Source organism: Phaseolus vulgaris, chromosome 2, assembly GCF_000499845.2.
Source record: "Phaseolus vulgaris cultivar G19833 chromosome 2, P. vulgaris v2.0, whole genome shotgun sequence".
Taxonomy (NCBI): domain Eukaryota; kingdom Viridiplantae; phylum Streptophyta; class Magnoliopsida; order Fabales; family Fabaceae; genus Phaseolus; species Phaseolus vulgaris.
Genome location: NC_023758.2, coordinates 32,787,134 through 32,809,274, shown reverse-complemented (window position 1 = coordinate 32,809,274; position 22,141 = coordinate 32,787,134). Strand labels below are relative to the sequence as shown.

At 29.6% G+C, this 22,141-nt stretch overlaps 2 protein-coding genes across 2 annotated transcripts; both read left to right on the top strand.

Moving 5' to 3' along the window:
• The first annotated feature begins 5,013 nt into the window (after nt 1-5,013).
• LOC137811545 (ribonuclease 1-like) lies at nt 5,014-6,600 on the top strand. Its single transcript, XM_068613332.1, has 4 exons — nt 5,014-5,205; nt 5,299-5,454; nt 5,764-5,962; nt 6,093-6,600. The coding sequence occupies exons 1-4, from the start codon at nt 5,029-5,031 to the stop codon at nt 6,314-6,316; spliced, it is 756 nt and encodes a 251-aa protein (XP_068469433.1). The 5' UTR covers nt 5,014-5,028; the 3' UTR covers nt 6,317-6,600.
• Nucleotides 6,601-11,999: 5,399 nt separating this feature from the next.
• On the top strand, nt 12,000-14,824 carry LOC137811544 (uncharacterized). Its single transcript, XM_068613331.1, has 7 exons — nt 12,000-12,754; nt 13,063-13,134; nt 13,336-13,403; nt 13,517-13,673; nt 13,976-14,056; nt 14,163-14,252; nt 14,451-14,824. Exons 1-7 carry the CDS (start codon nt 12,482-12,484, stop codon nt 14,568-14,570), a joined length of 861 nt encoding a protein of 286 aa, XP_068469432.1. The 5' UTR covers nt 12,000-12,481; the 3' UTR covers nt 14,571-14,824.
• The last annotated feature ends 7,317 nt before the right edge of the window (nt 14,825-22,141 follow it).

The following is a 22,141-nucleotide window of genomic DNA, read 5'->3' as shown; positions in this document are numbered from 1 at the left end:
ACCAATATAATATGTCATTTTTTTACATAATTTAATATGTCCCTCTTTTCCATTAACTTTTACCTTAATAGATGTATATTGTGTTTTTTTTTATATTTCTTATTAGATTTATCTCTTTCCCAACCTATAATTGTAAACCACTTAACAAATCCCAGATTTCAAACAAAATAAATTTCAATATTTATCTATGCTAATAAATATCAAAACCTGTCCAAAAATTAAGTTAAGTACATGAAAAGCATTAAAACATAACTCAACCAATAATAACTACTAATACAAACTAAACTGGTTATATCAAATGACAATGGACCACACATAATTCTAAATCATAACACATACTAATTTATAATGCATAAAAAATGTCTTGTTCATTTTTGACAAAAAATTTCAATGGTTTTATGTTCAATGATTCGTAATCAGCAAAACATATATGTTATATTATAAAGCATCTTGTGAGTTGGATTTTGTGCTAACCAGTGTAAATCTTGCACTCTATGAAATATACCTTGTGAGCTTTCATTATTCTCTTTGTAGAGAGTTTTCTCATATTTTTTAAAGGTCTTGATCTCAGGGGGAAATTATAACTGATTATCTTGAAAGGTGTAAGAATCCTTATGTACATGAAAAAGTGTAGAATACTCGATGACCTGGAGAGGTGTAGAATACTCGATGACCTAGATAGTTGTAAGAATATTTGGTGACCTGCAGAGGTGTAAGAATACGTACCAGGAGAGGTGTAGAATATTTGTGTACTTGGAGAGATGTCTAATACTCATGTCAGTGGAGGCTCTTAAGCGAGTTGCTTAAGAGAATTGGACGTAGTCTTAATTGTAGGATGAACTAGTATAAATATGTGTCTACTTCTCTTTACTCTATATTATTCTAAATGCTACATTTGTTGGTTTGTTATTTTGTGATTTGAGTTCAGATTCCATTCAACCTCCTCCCCTTTTAAAGCTAATTGCTCCTTTAACATGTACTTATAGACAAGTTTCCTTTCATCACTCTCGATGTTGAACCCTAAAGGTCTCAAAAAAAAGTTAGTATTCTAAAGTTTAGCCATAATCTTAACTTCATTCATTAACTCTACTAGACCTTGGTGTGAACTAACTTTTTATTTTAATTTTGTGTCCATCAACTAATCAACTAATGATCCTTGAAATTATTATCATATCAAATACATATAAAAATAATTTCAATTTAACTACGTGACTTTGATTAGTTATACACAAGACCACCCTCTCCCAACTTATTATCACAAGAGAATTTTTTGTTTTGTGGCAAGAATAATATATTTTCAAATTGAATATTTCAATCTCAATTATTTCCTTTCTTTCTTCTTTCTTGCCTTTGCCATATTTTCCCATTGCATTACCCCAATCTCAATTACCACTTCCTGTTGCTTTTATTTTTCTTAGATGAAAATAAAATACATTTGAAGTTATAATCAATGTTGGTTTTATATGAAAGAAGATCAATAAAACAAGCACTACTAGATATATGATAAATACTAACATAAAAAATATCACTAATTTTTTTAATAATATTTTTTTAATGAAAATTAATATTATAAAATTTTTACTACAAATTTTTAGTAACTTTTTTTAACTAAGAAGTGACATTTTGAAAATGTTACTAAATTTTTTTAATAATATTTTTTCAATAAATATTACTAAATTTTTAATAAAGAGATGACAACTTAAAAATAAAAATGTTACTAAATCGTTTTAGAAATATTTAAGAAAAAAAATAACATTATAAAAATGTTACTAAAAATATTTTGTAATTTTTTTCAATAAAGGGATAACATTTTAAAAATATTATTAAATCTTTTTAGTAATATTTTTTAATAAAAAAAGTGATATTTTAAATTTTTTATTAAAAGTGTTTAGTGATATCATTTTTCAATAAAGGTAACATTATAAAAATTTCACTAATATAGATATTTTGTAACATTTCAACTAATGTTACTAAATTATTTAATAGAAAATTTGTTTTATTACTATCAATAAGTGAGATTAGAAGAAATATCATCACAAATGTTATTTCAAAGGGATTGATGTTTGAAATAAATCTTCAAATGTTTCAATAACTAAATTAGATTCATAAAATTAATGGTGCTAGCTAAACTATGAAAATATATATCTCCTTCTCCTTGGATAAGTAACAGAATGACAATTGGGAAGGGAAAATACAATACAAATAAGATTTCTTGGATAAGTAACAGAATGACAATTGGGAAGGGAAAATACAATACAAATAAGATTTCTTAATTTACAATGCAGACATATTGTGAGAGCAAAATTCATACATTAATTCATTAGTAGACTATATCAGCATAGTATTGTATTAACACTAGGATAAAAAACTACCACTGACCATACAAATTTTCTATACAAATGAATGTTAGCATGCTTTGTAGGAGATAATAATACATACATGTTTGTTTCCAATAACCTAAAACAGCATAATCACCAGTTAGATGTAGGAGGTTACCATTTTCTAAATCTACTTCTACAATCCAAATGAACTTGCATAACTCGTTAATATACTTGGTTGAATTTCCTGCGAAATCAGACAGTCAAGGTTTTTTATTCATTCTAAACTGGAGTAAAATATATTAAGACAACATGATTTTGAACTTTATTTACGAAAAGGTAGAGTTTGTACCCATATAAAAAAATGTATATTATTGAGGGGTTATTTGATAGTAAAAATGAAGAATGAGAAACTATCCTTATATTATATAAAAAGACAAAGAGAAACATGCACACAATTCCAAGTATTTTATTTCTTTAAAATCAAAATATCAAAAATAGTTTATCAAACATCAAGAACAAGGGTTGATATTGTTGTATTTAGCATACTTCTACAATAGATTTGGGTCAAGTTTTCTAGATTTTTCCTCCATTTCATGCAAAAAATAGTGTTTATTCATCAACTTTGTTTCTAATTATTTACAATAACTTAAAATTTTATATTCATACACACTGCCACAATAATGAAAACCAGAATGACCTTTGAATCATAGACTTTTCAGAGTATCAACCTATGTCCTCACCAAAGTTTAAAATACAGTAATTTCAGGAGTAGCTATCAGCATTAGTCAATGCACAATTTGACCAATGAAAACTTATATTAGTTATCAGCATGTCTTTCGTATCTCTTATGACATAAACCATAGTGATCCAAGCAAGTTTGAAGCAGCAAAATGCGTCCTAGGGCTCCAAATTTAGCAAATTGTCAACCACACAAAGTACAAGTCAATAACAAATTCAAAACAAACAGTCAAATATAGAGAAAACTCCAAATATGAATAAATTACACTAAGTTCTTGAGCTCAGTAATAAATATACAAGGTTAAAACATTGTGGAGATTTCAAACATTGTTAAAATAGTGATTTCAAACTCATCAACATTAGTATATCAACTTTTTTTAAAAAGAACTAGAGGAAAGGTTTCACAAAATCATTATATTAACACCATATTCCTTATTTAACTTCTCTTTTTAATTCATTGGTGTGCTTACTCCTTTGCACTTCTTCAACTTTTTTTTTTTTTTTGCATATTTTTCTTGGCAAATAAACACATCATTCTCACTTTGTTTGATCTCTATTCCAATAAAATAATTCAGAAGACCAAGATTAATCATCTCAAAAGCCTACATCATTTCTTTTTTTTTGAACTCCAAAACCAACCTTATAATCTTTGATTACCAAAAGATCATCAACATAAAGGGAAATTAAAAGAAATTCATTTCCCTCAAGTTTAACATAAAGAGTGGAATTAGATAAGTCTTTTACAAATATGGCTACATTACATATTTGATAAATGTTTGACAACAACCTTGTGCTCTTTATTGAAGATTCATCTTCTAATTCATTTTTACAATACTTTGTTCTTTGTTTCTTGAGTTGATCATCTTCAATATTTGTAAAAGATTTAATTGTTGCATGTGTATATTTCTAATTTTATTACTAATTTTTATTTAAAATAATGCACAACTCTAGTTATAATCATTTTGACACTTAGAGGATGATACACTTTGTAAGTTTTTGAGATTGAATTTTATACTACAAAAATACTTATAATTCCATTCTTATCAAGTTCGTCATGCTTAACTCGTGGAACAAGCACAAAACAAACATAACCAAATTTATTAAGAAAGGTTTATATCCATACCAAGCCAAAAAAGAGTTTTATCTTTCAATGCCTTAGATGGAAGTTTATTTTGAACAAAAATTGTTGTGCTGTTACTTTTGCCTAAAATTGTTTAGGTAAATCCTTTTATAACATATCCTTTATTGACCTATTTCTTCTTTTACTAACTCCATTTGGTGTGAAGTGTATGAAGATTTACTGAGAAAATAAATTAAATTGTTACAACAACTTTGACTTTTCACCATTTTATGCCTAAATTTTAAAAGAAAAATTCAAAAATTCATGAAAAATCTTATATGAAAATAATAAGCAGAGACTACCTTGTATTAATGGTGTTCTCTAAGGTGCTACCTTATGAATTAACCACGTGTGTAAAAGGAAATCAATTCTCACCGACCAAGTGTGTAAGATAGACTTTCTAGTAAGCCTATTTCCCATGTGAAAGGCAGCTGTTTTTTTGGTCCCGAATGTGAACGCATCCAAAACAGCTGCCTCCGTTTTGGGCTTTTTTGTACAGGTGCCCAAATTACTATTTGCCCATCCCTCCCAAAAACAAAACAAAAAAGCCCGATAACATGTCTGCATAAAACAAATAAAAATCAATAAATAAATAGATACACGCAATCCCATTCGACACAATCATAAACACTTCTTTTTCCAATACATTGTATTGTGTTGTGTGTGGACTACGGAAAGAAACAAAATTGGTGAACCGACGTGTAGCTATTATGGTGTGATTAGTTGCGCACGTAAACCATAGTATGAATGATTAAGGTAGTTAAGTCAGTGACCGTTATGTATCTTTCATAATCCAAGCTTTCACACCTACTCACCTTCCCTTTCACATCTCTATAAATTCATCAATCCATGCCTCCACCAAAGTATCATAATCCAAAAAACCTCATCAAAATTTCTCTGTTTACTTCTAAAATAGAGGCAATCATGTTGTCCAAAGGGTCCATCTCGATGAAGCTTTTGCTGCTTCTGCATTTGGCCATTCTCTGTGTTTCACAGGATTTTGATTTCTACTACTTTGTTCAGCAGGTTAGATTGTTTCTTTAAGGTTGCCGAAGGTCATTCATTAGATTAGTATGGTTTTTATTCTTTTTCTTACTTCCAAATGTGTTCTTTTATCAGTGGCCAGGATCTTACTGTGACACACAGAACAGTTGCTGCTACCCAACCACTGGGAAACCCGCTGCAGATTTTGGCATTCATGGGCTGTGGCCTAATTACAAAGATGGCTCTTACCCATCTAACTGTGATTCAAACAATCGTTTTCAGCCATCCCAGGTACTTTATTCCACTCCAATTGCTCGCACCTTTGATTTTATCTTGATGCCGTTACATTCAGCAATCTCTTGTTCCCAAGCTCATTATTGTTTACTGATTTACAAATCTGGTTGGTCTAGTTCAGAATATTTTCAATCTACAAATAAATAGTACCCATGTTGCAAGGATTACTTTTTCATTATCTTTTATTTCACCGTACTTGCTTACTTCTTTTGAGTCAAGATTACTTCTTTCCCCTAACGAATGACTTGATGAATAGGTTAAATATGTAATGCTTCAACCAATCTAATAAATTACTTATGGTGTCAGATATCAGATTTGACAAGCAGTTTGCAGAGAAATTGGCCCACTCTAGCATGCCCAAGTGGTAACGGGGTCCAATTCTGGACCCACGAATGGGAGAAACATGGCACTTGCTCCGAGTCACTCCTTAAGCAACATGACTATTTTGAAGCAGCTCTCGATCTGAAGCAGAGAGCCAACCTCCTCCGAGCTCTTACGAATGCGGGTACGTAATACATTATTGCTTGTTCAAAACTGGTTCAATGATTGCATATATAATTTTGTAATGTCATAGCAATGCTTTTATTAGTGTATATTATGACCGTGTCTCTGATAAACACGCATTTGGATTAAAGGGATACAACCAGATGGAGGGTTTTACAGTCTCAGCAGCATCAAGGGGGCTATAAAAGATGCAATTGGGTACACTCCATACATTGAGTGCAATGTGGATGCATCACGTAACAGCCAGCTTTACCAAGTTTATCTGTGTGTGGACACTTCAGGGTCTGGCTTCATCGAATGCCCTGTGTTCCCTAAAGGCAAATGTGGGTCCCAAGTAGAGTTCCCAACTTTCTAACACTTCTAGGAACCACTTGGTGTGTCAAGTGCACCTTCCCCTTCATGTCTGTTGCTGATATGATATTTGCATTTGTTTGCATTATAGTTTCTCTCATAGCAATTAATTCTAGTCCATGCTCTTCAATTGTAAGTGTGCTTTAGTCCATGCATGACTTGGTCAGGCAACTAAACCTTTATAATATTGAATACCAAGTTGAGGTAGATTATGCAGCTGAGAACCATGAAAAAATTGTTTTTAAAAGCACTGAGTATTAATCAAAATTTATTGTTATGTTGTTATTATTTTCATTTTCGCTCTCCAAATATGTAAGACTTCATTTGCTTCCAATATTATACTGGTGGTGGGGAAGTATCACTAGCGATTTCCATGGATGTAAGTGGGCCAATAAAGAAAATTGCCTTTGGATAATGAGATTTTTTTTCTTTTCTTTATAATATAGAGTTACGTGTCAAAATGCACAAGTACTGAGTTGGAAGTCATTTCTTATTTTAGATTAAAATAATAATTTAATAATTTTATTTTATTTTAGCATTCTTGTGAAACAAATTGAAAAGTCACATAAATTTAAATTGTGTACTCTAATGGAGCAAATTTTTAATGAAAGAGATCAATGGTGGTGAAAAAGATTGGAATTAGGTGTGATTAAGTTTATACAAGTCACCGGTTAAACTATTTAAGTCTACGAGCGTTTTGGTAAAATAAGTCTTGCAGTGTTCATTAATTAAAATTTAATATTATTAATTGAATTAAACTGTTATAATTCTCATTTTCGAGATATTCTAATTATTAAATTTTTAATTTAAAAATTTTCTGAATCAAATATATAGTTTATTTAAAACCTATTCAAATCTCCACCAGCAAGGTCAACTTCTCATTCTTAACTTTTAATGAAACTGATCTCATAATATTATTGTATTTAAACATATTTTCGAAGTGACGTGATATATTTGGAATTTTTATTGTGCTGATAAAAAAACTATAGATTATTACAAAAATAAGTTAACAAGTTAAATCGTCACAAATTTAATAACCGTTAAAGTTACGTTATTCCTCTCGTACTCATTCTGTTACTTTTTTAAGAGTTTTTTTTAAGAAAAAATATAATAAAATTTTTTAACTTCAATAAAATATAATAAATTTTCTACTTTATTTTTTTTATCACATTTATAAATTAATTAATTGAAAAATATAAATAATGAAAAAGTAATTAATTTTATTTTTAATTTTACAATTAAAAAGAAATAACAAAAACACTTTAAAATAATTTAACACTTAAAAAGTAAGAGAGAAAATTTTAAATTTTTATTATGAATTAATTATCATTTTTATGTTTTGTTTGTTTCCATTACTTACTTGTTCATGCACAAGAGAAAGTGTGAAAATAGGTGGCGAAGGAGGTAGGAGGTCTATTGACATGTTTCCTCCCAAAAGTAATGTGAAATGTTTAGAAAGACAAGTTGGTATTGGCAAATGTTTGTTGCTCTTTGTAAAACTCAAACACTTTGAATATAATTCATATTTTATGTGCTATAAACTAGGTGCAACTATCCTATGTGAAACACTAAGAGTCCATTTGGATTTAGGACATTGCGATTTTCTCTCGATTCTCAGGTTAATTGTGTGTTTGGTGGATTATTGCGATCTTCAAAATGTTCACTAAAATTTCCAAGTTGCATTTGTCTCGTATGAGAAAAATCTGAAGGTTCCACTTAATAAAAGTAAGTTAGGAAAATGTTATGACTTTCATATTTGAAATTTGGTAGTTGGCCTTTATGTGTAATGATTTTGTGACTTTTGGCAAAAGAAGGTCCCCTTCACCAATTGTTTTCATGTTTTTACAATTAGGCATTTTCTTCAGAGTTTTTTTTTTCAGTAGTTATGAATTGAGTATATTTCATAAAAAACACTAATGTTCTTGTGTTCTCACCAACATACTTGGGAATAGAACACCAGAAAATGAACCTTCCAATGTGATCTCACAAATCATCAAGCAAAAATATGATGAACCCAATCCTGCATGGAGGAAGGTTCGTTTTGAGCTCAGAGATAGATGATTTGGAGAGTTTAAGGAAATTTGAGTTATGATTACGTTTAAAATGTTATTTAATATTCTACAATGTTTGTTTTCTAATTGATTTTTCATGCAGAAAGAGTATAGGTGGGATCCAGAACAAGACCAACTCATTAGATCCATTTTTGATACAAAAGACTCTCATTCTTTAAAAATACTATGAATAAAGTTAGGCACATGATCAAGATAAGGGGACATGAGTTCTACAAAATTCCAAAATAAGAGTGTCATTGCCAAGGCAAATCGGGTTGTTGAGAAGAGAGCCTCAACCTACCGTGGTGGTTTCACATCTATAGCAGCTCACTTTGAGAAAATGGTAATATTATTTTTTTTTATATTTAATTTAATTACAATATATTAGACTTAGTTATTCAATTATATATTTTCATTAATTTTATGTAGGTTAAGGAGTTTGAACGACAACCAACTTCTTGAGAGGTTGTGGAGAGAACGAAGAAATTGAAGATTGGAGAATGGGTCAATGACAAGACTTGCAACCTTGCGGTATGTTTAAACTTTAATTTATAATTTAATTTTTACTATATGTTTTCTTCTCAATAATCAACTTGATTCCATTTTCAGGAGAAATATAAGCAACATCGAGAAAAAGCCCAAGAACAGTAGATGCTTGAAGGCTCATCTTTGCAAAACTCTCATGTTGCCTCCATTGATGATAATGAAATATACATTTATGTCGTTGGAGGTGGAAATAAAAAAGGGAATGTATATGGACTTGTTGTATCGAGCAAAACATTTAATAGTTCTACAAGTGCTCACTCTGCTACAAGCGAAGCTCCAGTAGTCCATCAAATAGGAGAAATGCATGAGACTATTCAAAAGCTAAATGTTGAACAAATGACAAAAGATGTCAAGGATAAGCCATCGAATAGCCTCCAGGTCTCCAATTTAGCCTCCAGGTCTCCAATTTGGCCAGCGAATTAGCCACCACAACTTATTTAGTTTTAATTAATTATTTCAATCTATTAGCGATAAAAAATAATGTTTGTTATCACTTTATACTTCAGCGACAAATTTAGAAACTGAATTCCCATCAACAATTGGTCACTAATTTGGCCTTGAAATTTTGGTGAGCAAACTTTCTGCGACGGAATAGCAATCAAAATTTTAGTTGCAAAATTGCGACCAATTTATCATTCGATCTTTAAATGCTTTGTGACTAGGATTTTCGCTTCCATATTTATTTGGTAGTTATTTCGGTCGCAAATGTACTTAGCAACCAATTTTTGTGGTCGCTAAAAATGTTTTTTTTTTGTAGTGAAAAATATTAATTTGCTACTTTAACATAATACAAATGATATTAACAAATAACACCTGCACAAGTCAGACTCTTTCTTCCTTGAGGGCTTTTTAAATATGTACAATTAGAGACTAATATTTGATCCAATCCGAAATTTGAATTGACAATGTAAGCTCTCCAAACATCCATGGTTTTGTTTGTGACCTTTTGATGAGTGTGTGAATAAAGAGTCTTAAATAAAGAAATGTTTGTAGAATAAAGTTTATTTGCATTTAATTTTAGAAATAAGAATTTACTTTTATGTGTAAAATAGATGCAAACAATAATTTTGTATTTGGATCTATTAAGTCCAATAAGCTAACAAGGGTGAATATTGGAGGGTTGAAAAGCAAAGACTATTTAGAAGCCAATCAAGGCATGGAAGCCCAATGTGAATCCCAACCAAACGTGTAAGTCAAAGCCAAAGAAAAGTTAAGGGAAAAACTAGGTAAGGCAATACGAATGATAAATAAACACATTCTCGGATGTATTGGATCAATTTGTCCCGATTTTAACAAAAAATCTTCATAATGACGAGGTATGAGCATGAGTATGGGTAATATCTGATTTTTAAATTAGGTATAGTAATGATGATGCACATATTCACCTCGTCCCCTCAAGTCGTTCCTATACACATCCACATCCTTATATATGTCGATGTTTTAAATTACTAACATACTCATAGTTTAATAGGTAACATAACAAATTCATCTTCATTATTCTCTCTTTCCCTTAGTTTAATTTCATTTGGAAAATCCTTATTTCTTTCTTTTCCACACAATTTATTATTCTCTCTCTCAAGTGTTGTTCAACTTCTTCAATATTTACAAAGTTCACTCTGGTTCTTAATTACAAGCAAACATATTAACCTGAAATGGATTACAAGTTACGAACAAGAGGTCCCACAAGAAGGACTCATGTGAATCATTATAATCGTAACTCGTTATATCTCCTTGATTGTATGATCGTAAAATGAAAACTATTGTCATATCCTAATATTATAACAAAAAAAACTGTTAAGTCTTTTCAATGAGTCATTTGACACAACTAACAATTATTGTAACCTCTCTTACATCTTCTCACAACTCTTCATCACTAGTAACTCCTCAAACCTCAGTATATCTTTATATATAAAAAGATATCAACAAAAAATATGAAAATTTTCTTTCAAAGATCAACATTTTACTCAAATGTTTTTCACAACTTATAAGCTCTCGTGTATAATTGAGAAAATCTGGATCAAAGATATAATTTTTGTTTCATAAGCCTCTTGATATTCTCCTCCAGATTTTTTTTGGGGGTGTTTAATGTACTATTTGACATTAAAATACTGTTAGTCACCTTACACGATCTTCCGACAATGACATTACATGCCTAATAGCACACGCTAATGATGTATTAAGACTCTTGGATCAAGTTGATCTAAATATAGAAATAATATTAAAATATTATAAATATATTGACATTTTCAAATAAACATTATTCATTAATTACACACTTATTACACAATTAATATTCTTTGATGACTTGAATGTTAAATTGTCTTTCCATACACTCTACCCTACCCATAGAAAATAATACGAAAACTGAGAAGTGCATGTTTTTGTCTGGGTAGAAAATAAGAACATATAAAATGACAGTTAGTGAAAGAAAATATTCTTTCTTATAAAATCGTTTTAGCCTTTTTAAGAAAAAAATTATTTTAGTAAAGCTCTCTTATGTTAACTGTGACTAAAAGATTTTGAGTGTTAAATTCAAAATCAAACTTTGTAATATTATTTATTTAATTTTTTTCTAATGGTCTCATAATTTAAATATTAATATTAATTTTTAATTGAAGTTTCTTTGAAATTAAAGTTATTAAAATCTTATCTACAATTTATTATGTAAAAAAAAACGATAAAATATGGCTGTGCTCATTTTTAAAAAATAATTAATTTGTTGAAGACAACAAAAATACCCGACCATGGTAACGGCTATTTACAGTAACATTCAATGAATAATTCTAAATCAAAAGATAAAAATCATAAAATAAAATTTCCAAAAACAAAATGCCCAATCCAATAATTAGACAGCAAAGACTAAAAAGATAACAAAAAATGGAAGAAAAAAAAAGTTTGTTTAGCTGTCTTCAACTAAACATGAAGGTAGGACCAAGATTAGTTTTTAAATAATTTTATTTAAAATTAATTTATTCACGAGATAAAATTAATTTATATATGTATATATATATATATTAAACTATAAATATTTTATATATTTTTTAATTTTATTTATTAATTTATATAAATATTACAAATTTTGAAGAGCTTAAAGAGAGAAGAAGGTTGAAAAGTCCTAAGATGTCCGGTGTGGTTGGTCCCGAACCCGATCCGGGAGAACGGGTCGTTTACGCGGCAACGCAAGACGCCAACGATAACACAATTTCCTCATCTTTTTCAAAAAGACCATAATGGTCTTTTCAATGTTCCAAACTTGCAAATATTAAAAAATGGCAAGAGAGAAAGCTAAGACCATGAGCAACACCCCCTTCCCTGTATATTCGCCCAACGCCATTTAACACACGCACACACTCTCTCTCTCTTCCCCCTTTCTCGCTCAACCCTCTCTCTCTATTTCTTACAAATTCTCCTTTTTCTCCGGCGAGTCTCAGATACCCTCATTTACTCGGGATCCGCCGATTCACTTCGCGATCCCGGGGTTTTTCTCGAACCCGTTCCACTTCTCCTTTCTCTCCCTTTTTTTTTTTGATTTTTTTTTTTAAATTTTGAAAAAAAATAAAAAAAAAGGATCAATGAGCGATCATCTGGTGCTGTTCGTGGACCGTCTGGTACGGCCCGTGCCGGTGGTGGAGCCGCTGGCCCAGCACCCGGTCCAGCCCTCCCCCGAGCCCTCGACCCCCGTCGATGAGGCTGCGGCAGGCCCCTCCGGCCCCGCTTCGGTGGCCCAGGACGACAGCGACGACGAGGACTCGCTGCTGCTGCCCTTGGCGGAGTGTCGCATTTGCCAAGAGGAGGATAGCATCAACAATTTAGAAACGCCCTGCTCCTGCAGCGGTAGTCTTAAGGTACGCACACGGATTCCGATTAATAATTTTTTTTAAAATTAACGTCTTTTTATGAAACAAACAATGTTATTATGATTATGAAGCTATGATGATCCAATTGGGTCTTTTTACTATTGAGAGGTCAGAGCAATTTTCATGGTGGCCATATGTATTATGAATCTGTTTGGCAAGTAATTGGTTCCGTGGATGCGAAGAATAATGGGGAACAATGTTGTTTGTGTGGCATCATTGGTTTCTTTTGTATTATGTACGCTTTCGTTTCTGTCTTTCTCTCGATAATTTGATATCCGTTGGGATTTTTTCCGCAGTATGCTCATAGAAAGTGCGTGCAGCATTGGTGTAATGAGAAAGGAGACATAATTTGTGAGATTTGTCACAAGGTATGATTCTTTTACATGCGATTTTCTCATCTAGGGGAACTTTGCCTTTCCAATTTTTGTATGGTGGTTAAATTATGGTAATGCTCATGCGTTATTTTAACTGGTAACCTTTATTGAAGAATACTTTTGTGCTATGGTGTCTCTGGATTGATCTGTGTGTGTGTACTGAGTTTGTTTCAATTTTGTTCATGTAATTCTCAGTCGTATGAACCTGGTTATACTGCACCACCACCTCGTCCTCCGCCTGAAGAAACTACGATTGATATAGGGTAAGCTTAAAGTTTCTTCTTTGGAAGTCTCTAAGTTTTTTGGTTTTGTGTATAAACGATCCATTTTTGTGTTTCAAACTCTTCTCACTTGTGAATTATGATCATTTTTGCAGTGGAGGCTGGACAATCTCTGGCATGCCATTGGATTTGCGTGACCCCCGCCTCTTGGCAATTGCAGAGGCAGAACGTCAATTCTTGGAAGCTGAATATGATGGATATGCTGCTTCAAATGCCAGTGGAGCTGCATTTTGTCGTTCAGTTGCTCTGATTGTAAGACACATTAATCTTGAAATCCTTTTTAACGAATTGATATTAGAGCCCCAGAAGTATAAACCTTTAGGCATTTTTGTTCGGAATTTTAAGGAAATCCATTGTACTTGCTAATTATCTTTGGGTTCTTGATGCACATTGACTACGCAAGTAGTATAATCTTTTGTTATATTTGTTTGGAAGATTAAGGAAATCAATATTTCTTTGGTATGATCTTTAGGGTTTATATTCATAATTGATTATGCTAATAGTATGCTAATAGTTGGACATAATTTTAATCCAATCCATTCTATTTGATTCAGTTAATGGCCCTATTACTTTTGAGGCATGCACTTTCTGTCACGGATGCTGATGCTGAAGATGATCCTTCTACTTTTTTCTCTGTGAGTAACTTTAGTTCATTTTGTATAAGTGGTTCATTTCATACAGAAATTGTATTGCCCTAAATATGTTGTCCACGGTAACTTATTAAATGACCATTTTCTGCAGCTTTTCTTGCTTCGAGCTGCTGGTTTTCTTTTACCTTGCTATATCATGGCCTGGGCAATCAGTATTCTGCAACGCCGGCGACAAAGACAAGTAAGTTTCAGTCCCAATTCTGACTCATCTTTGTTTCTATTTTTCTAATTTAGTGTTGGTATTTGTTTTCAATATGCTTTTGGGCTTCCATTTTGCTCATATCTCTTGGTCATGTTGCTGAGAAACTGTAAAGCATGCAGATGAATTAGTTGTTGTGTTCTAGGAAAGTCTCATTGTTTTCATGTTATGGTGAAACAGGAGGCTGCAGCACTAGCAGCAACTCAAGTTGCTTTTGTTCTACAATCTGAACAACGTAGGGGTCTGCAGTTTGCCATAGCACAAGGACCAACAATGAACACACACCAGGAACAAGTGTAGTTTGATGGCAGCATTTGTATCACTGGCGTGTTTACCATGGAAAGAAGGCTTTGTTGTTATGCCATGCATTTTTACTCATGATTTTCTAAGCTCTAATGTATCTATTCACTCTGACTTGAACAACTTTGAGATGGTGCTTAACATTTTTGGAAGCATAAACCTTCGAAAAGAACATCTCATTTTGTTATATTGGGAGTTCAAGTCTTTGAAAGTTGTAGCAGTGTTACTACTAGTAAATTTTCCGAGTTACTCCATATCGATAATGTTGTGCCTGTGCCTGTTTTTCTGCTCTTGTTTTTCTCCTCCGTGATAATTATAACTGAAGCAATCTAAAGAAAACGATGGAAGCAAACAAAATTTTGAATCTCTCATTGGTAATTGGTGGTTGTTGGCTTTCTATCCTTTCTGCATTGTTTCCAAATGTCATAGCGATATTCATAGTTATAAGTAGTTTCTATTGAATGCAACCAAGCATGCATTGTATGTATGCTGTAGAGGAAGCCTATTGAAATCAACCAGCAAATTGATCATTGATGAGTAACTTTGAACTTATAATAAAAGATATTCTTAGCTTAAAGGGTGATAAAAATGATTGTCAGTTTAGCAGCTTCAAAATAATCATTATTCTTTATTACAATCTAACCTTAATTTGAAAGAGTGCACTAATCACTCAAGGGTAATTCACTTCCTGCAAAATAAAGTAAGGTATGAGGGTAGTGGACGGGCAAACACTTCCTGTATTTTAAATGACTTTGAAAACCAAAAACTGAAAATTTAGAACTAGTCCAAACATGGCATAATTATTGGTTATCTCAAATCTCTATTTTCATCCTTTTTATGTATCTTTTCTCAAACTTGATGTTTTTGGTTATGGTATTTCTTTTTTTATTGATTGTGTTATCAGTTGGGCTTAGATAATTAAATTGCGAATATTCAGTAATTGACAATGAGATTTTGTGACAAAACTAAATGGTAGTTCATCCTTTTCTTTCCACAGTTTCTATCAAGTCGAGTCTTTTAGCTCTTCTCATAGACCAGCTTTCAACATTGCATCCTCAAAAAACCATTTAGAATCATTAAATTGGTCTTCACTAAATGAACACAACCACATTCCCTGTCTTTCTGTCATAAATCCATTTGGTCTGTCTAAGAATGCAAATGAAGAAAGTAGTTTTTCAAAGTGTTTCTCTCATTGGCATATGAAAAAGTAAAAGATGAGAACGCGCTTTTTTTTCCCTTTTCCAAACATGCCAGTATAGAAAATTAGATAGAAGAACAATTAATACACACAAGAAATACAATTAAATTTATAACAAACATAAATGTACAATTAAATGACAATGGAAGAGATTGGTTTACACGTATCAAACAAACAAATATGACCACCACTTTATTAGAAATAAATCTTTTATATATAGTCAAAGAATGACATCATCTAAGAAGAAAATATCTAAAACTTGTGGTGTTGACTACATATGGAGAAAATGAAATGAAAAAGAAGTAAAAGAAAAAATCGAGTCTTATATTTTACTGTGTGACTGACATCCAACTTTTCTTTTGCGTGTTTTGGTCAATCTTTTTTACACAAGACTGACATGGTAGACATTCAAGAATAACAAGCCAATTAAATTACTGATCATTTATCTTTAAAATGTAATATATAAATATTAACAATAGAAATTGTTTTTTGTACACACTTTTATCCTTTTTACCTATTTTATCGTTATGTTTTCTGATTAATTTTTTAGATTATATAATCTATAAGAAACTATTCATAATATTTTTTTACATATTTTATTGCAGTTTTACTTTTCTATGTTTGGAGAATTATTTTTCATTGTAATAATAGTTATATTGATTCTTTTAATTATACTTTTATTTTTTTTATTATAAAAAGTGTGGAATAGTAGTGTTGGTTTATGTTGTTTTTACTAGTCTTGATTCCATTAATATATAACAATTAATAGTAACATGCAACTTTTTTTATGTGTATATATTTGGTTATCTTTCTTTTTTTTTTTTTTTTTTTTTATCTTTTACATGTTTATATTTTGGCAAATTATTCCTCCACCTCACGTTCCTTTTCTTTCATCTCCGTATTAATTGTGAAAAGTCGATTTCAACTTTTTAAAAAATTTAAATAATCCTAAATAAAACATAACTTCATACTTTCCTTCTAGTCGCATGTCTTTCTTTCAGCCATAACACTTCTATTTTTCTTCAATTGTAACGTTTGAGAAAATATTTCTTCAATTGTAGCATGTGAAAATGTTGACGAGAAGATTTTGGATTTGACATTTACCACTGCGACCACTTAAAAATAAAGAATAAAACATCACACTGTTCACCATATCTAGAAGGGTATTATTGAAATTAAAATAATATAAATATTGAGGATAAAAATATGGAAATGTAGACAGAATTTGCTTTATATCTTTTAACAGTCGTTTTAGTTTTATATGAGAGGTGAAAAAATGAATTAGTTTGACCCACGGGGAATGAAGTTGGTGAGCTGGTCTATCATGGTCAGGTAGGTTACAAGTTTTAATTCTCAATTTTTTTAATTGTGTTTTACATTTTAATATATATATATATATATATATATATATATATATTAATTAAAGCCACACTTAATCATAATCATGTAAATAATTTTTAAAATTTAAATTAATTAATATTTCTAAAGAGATAATTTAAAAAATATTTTTTTTAAATATTAAATTATTTCATTATAATTAATAATTCAAACTAAGTTTTAAATTTTAATGATTAAGTTACTTTAATGTTACATGTTTACATTTTTTCAAATAATATAATATGAACAAACTAATGGTCTAACTTATCATGATCGACTTAGACTTTGTTATTACTAACTGTTGGAGATCCCACATCGACTAAAGATGAGAGCCTTTCATAGTATATAAGTGGGTGCAAACCTCACTCTATTGAGCCGGTTTTATGGGGTTGAGTTAGGCCTAAAGTCCATTGTTATAGTAAACTATTATTATCTTGAATGATTGAAAATATTTTATTATATAATTATAAAAATTATTAAAAATAAAATTATTTTTGGTTATTTTTTAATAATTTATTATAATTTTATCTTTTATATGTAAAAAATATTTTTTTTCCATAAATTATTAGGGACGGTAATGCAGGGCCGGGCCGGTCCACATACCGTTACCAAAAAGTGCGGATGCGAGCTTACTAATAAAGTTTGCTAACCCGTTTTGATCCGTTCTGCATAACCCGTAGTCCGCGCAGGTCAACAACGGGACGACGGGTTGACCCAATGGTTCGCATAAATAAAAAAATATTTATTTATTTTTTTTAAAAAGAAAATCATACCCCATTCACCAATTATTGTAGTGTGACCTTTAGTTTATTTTATATTTAAAAATATTGAATTTAATGTACTAAAAAAGAATGTTTTAGTTTAATCATCATAAGGAGTTAGTATTAAGAGTGATAATGAATTTAGTTTTAAGTAAAATCTTATATTTAAAATTTGTTAATAAAACATAATATAAAGAAGAGATTTCAATAGGATAGTTAAAAATTTAGTCACCTTCATTAAAATATTTTGTAGTAAAACTTTGAGAATATACTTTTATATATTTTCATACATATATAGGGAAAAAATAGATGCAAAAAATTAATTTTAATCGAGCCTTCTAACAACCCTCATACTTGAATTTATAATTTTATCTTAATTGAATGAATTGAAATACAGATAAAATTTTAATTTTTCAGTAGTAGAAATAAGTTTTTTTTTTCAATAATTAATGAAATTTTAATTTTTGAAAAAAAAATAAAGTTCTTATTCCAATTTGCCTGCTTGACCACATGTTACCTCTTATGCAGGATGGACGAGTGAAATGAACTCGCACTCCTTGCGCGGGACTAGCCTACCCGACCTGCATTTTGCAGGTCAAACACGAAACTAGCTTATGTGAGAGATGTTAGCCCACATTACCACCCGTATAAATTATATAGAATTATAAAGTCATAAAAATTATGAAACTATATAAAGTTAGTAGTATATAAAATTTTATATAAAAATATATTATATTGTTTGTGCCATATAAATTATAAAATTATATACATATATAATTATATAAAATATATATATATATATATGAAGTTCTATAAAATTATAAATTTCAATAAAGTTATATAAAATATATTATTTATATAATTTGAACAATAAAATATTTAAATATATTATTTATATAAAATTACAAATTAAGAAAATTTATCATTAATCTTGAAAAGAGGATGGAAAGGTTATTCTTAAAAGAAAAACAAACTTATTAGAGGTTCTCATGATAGATTTTAACATTAGAAAATCTTTTATATATATCTATATATATATAAAATATGAAATATATTCAATTTTGCGTGAAAGGAATATATTTGTTGACAAACTTGTTAACTTAGAGTTTATTCATAAAGAACAGTTTCATTGGTATAATAGATTTTCATATAATCTTTTCTTATAATTCTTTATTAATAGATATAATTTAAGTAGTTTTTCTTAGATTTTTTAGACATGGTTTTGATTTAATCTCCCATATTTCTTCTATTTTCTTTCTTTCTTTTAATAATATTTTTTTTTCATGTGATGGCAGATGATTATTGTTATTTGAGATGTCAAGTTTCATAATGATGTCTAACACGAAAATTTTTATAAAAAAAAACAAATATTCACATTAACTAAATCGTTTTCTAAAATAATTATCTTTAAGATAAAACTTTAACTCAATTTCTATGTCTATAAACATATCAATTGAAGAGTTTCACCAAACACTTAATCTACCTTACCTTGGTCCACTATTAAAAAAGGGGCACATTGTTAAATATCTCAATCACCAATTTGAACCACATTCTTACTCTATCCTAATCCATTATGGATTCACAACATGCTCAATTACTATCATAAGAGTCTCAATTTAAGCACTGGCATCTTCACAAGCAGCAGCTATGGGCTTAAACCTATTTTTCTTCCTCTCATCCCAAATCCCATTTTCTATATGTCTAACCTGAATCCATTTGAAAGGTTAATCATATTTTCAACCGAACAGATGTTATCTTAACAAATATTATGTATATTGAAATTTATTAGGATCTATCTTCTTCAAGTGAAGTAATTCTTATATGAAATGTATAAATTTAAAATATAATATATAATTATTTAACTTTAATAGTTATTTTCTTTGTTCGTAATACCATGTTTAGATGTTTTCGGCTTATGCCTTTATAATTATTTTAGTTTTTTTTTCTATAAAATGATATTTAAAATCATTTTGAGAGTTTAGTTTGAGCTATATATATGATTTGTTTTTTAACGACTAAGAAAATAATTTTAAAATAAAAGTGGTATAATTAAAATGATATCTAAATATTTTATTATTTCATAAAAAATGTATATAAAAAAAATGTTATTGAGGTTTCATTAATATAATCACCATCTCTTTAAGAATTATTTTTTTCCTCTTTTGTCTTTTCTCTAAAATTTTGACCACCTCCTTAATCACAATGACAATCGAAGGTTACCATTAGGTCCCTGACAATAAGTAAAGTAATACAATCTGATCAAATTTTGGTTAGAGTAAGTTCATTTTTGCTCATTTTTCCTTTGAGTCAGTTTTGAGTTTTAGTGTTTAGTTGAGTAAATGTGGTTGCATGTAATTTTTATAACTTCAGAATTAGTTCCTGTTAGTTAACAATCTTAGTGATATGTTTGGATCATTGACCAAGAATCTGTGGTGCAAGTTAAGTTATCCTTGTGTTCTTTATGAGTTGGAACTCTTTGTGAATATGCCTACTTCTAATCAGGTAAGGAAAACTAGTTTTACTCTTCAATATAACCCCAGGTTAGAAGATTTGGATGTGAATATGACCTTGGAAGTGTTTGAAAGGTAGTATGAGGGATTTGAATTATAAATATTGAAGAATTGTTTATTTTGAATTTGAACGAATTAGATCTAGAAATCATGAATATATAGATATATAGATTGATATGGAAATTCTATGTTGTCAAACTTTGAGCAAGGTGATATCAATTTTGGTTTGATATGTTTTGTGAAAATACATATTTGGTATTTAAATTTTTAGAGAAATCTTCAAGTATATCATTTGTATTAAGTTTATATTTGTTAATTTCGCTCAAGCAAGATATTTTCACTTAAGCAAAATATCCTCAATCAAGCGAGATTAGGACACTAAAATTTACCTTGCTCTCGGTTGTATTTTCACTAAGCAAAAAAGTTTTCACTCAAAACAAAAATGGAAGAAAATTGGCTTGTTCTCGGTTCTATTTTCGCTTAAGCGAGGGATTCTCACTCAAGAAAAAATAATACTGGAACTGTTTTCAGCATCATTTCCATTCAAACGACAAAATTTTCGCTCAAGCTAAAAACAACTCAAACTTTGAAGTTTGCTTTTGGAATACTTTTTTTATAATTGTTTATTGTTTTAATTAAATTTTATGTAAATATTTATTTATATATATAATTGAAAATAATTAGTTATGTGTTTATATCATTTTTAGATATCCTTGGATTTAAAAAAATATATTAATTGTTGTATAATTGAATGATGTAGTGATGTCTAGTATTAGATATGGATTATGTGAAAATCCGATCTAGACATAGTATTTTCAGAAAAGAAAATAGTGTGTTATGATTGTTACGATATGCATTGACTAGGGATTCATCTAAAAGGAGGTATTCTGACTCTCCTAGTATATTGAAATCATATAGATCAAGATTATAAGGTGTTGAGAATCAAAAGAGGTTCATATAATTTTTGTTTGCAATTTAAAAAACAATCTGGTCTGACATATCATATGAATTAACCATGTCATATGAGGTTATCTGATGTTGAGATTTTTATGTGCATACCTGTGTGGATTTCACAATGAGATAATATGATATGTGAAAATATGAGTATAAGTCAATACACGAGTGTTCTAGAAATAGAGTCAAGTGTTTATGTATGTTGGTAAGTGAATTTTTGACCTGAGGAATATTGATTATGAATTATTTGTAGACACTTTGACCCCCTTATTAAAATGTAATGTATGGAAAGTCATAAATTACATGTTCATGATTGGAAGCTAAGTTGAAAATTTTAAAACACTAGTTTACCCTACTTTTTATTTTGTATTTGTTTTAAAATTTGTGATGATATGGGAGTTGATGAAGTTGCGAGTGGTAAAACTCCACATTAAACAAATGAAGTGACATACATTTATATTTTTGTTGGTTTGATTTTTTATATATAGTTCAGGTGATGCAACTAGAGATGTTATATGTTTTAACTCTTTAACCTAGTTAGAATTTGCATATGAATTTTTATTTATTTATACTATTTTTCATTTTTTTTAGTTTCATTACTTGTCATATTTTAAAGTTATTAGCCTATAATTTCTTCAAATAATTTATTATGTGTAAAAATTATTAAATGTTCCAATTTGTATATTTTATAAAAATGTATATCTTATAATTTAACTATTATGTGAATGATTTATCTATAACAAGTATTATTTATATAAATTCTTTTAATAT

What these genes read in the sequence shown, in the direction of transcription:
- LOC137811545 (XM_068613332.1), top strand. Translation starts at nt 5,029, where the DNA reads ATGCCTCCACCAAAGTATCATAATCCAAAAAACCTCATCAAAATTTCT. An exon ending in TCTACTACTTTGTTCAGCAG is followed by an intron (nt 5,206 to 5,298) that starts GTTAGATTGTTT and finishes TTCTTTTATCAG; the next exon opens with TGGCCAGGATCTTACTGTGA. An exon ending in CCGAGCTCTTACGAATGCGG is followed by an intron (nt 5,963 to 6,092) that starts GTACGTAATACA and finishes TTTGGATTAAAG; the next exon opens with GGATACAACCAGATGGAGGG.
- LOC137811544 (XM_068613331.1), top strand. Translation starts at nt 12,482, where the DNA reads ATGAGCGATCATCTGGTGCTGTTCGTGGACCGTCTGGTACGGCCCGTG. An exon ending in CCTGCAGCGGTAGTCTTAAG is followed by an intron (nt 12,755 to 13,062) that starts GTACGCACACGG and finishes TTTTTTCCGCAG; the next exon opens with TATGCTCATAGAAAGTGCGT. An exon ending in GTCGTTCAGTTGCTCTGATT is followed by an intron (nt 13,674 to 13,975) that starts GTAAGACACATT and finishes TATTTGATTCAG; the next exon opens with TTAATGGCCCTATTACTTTT.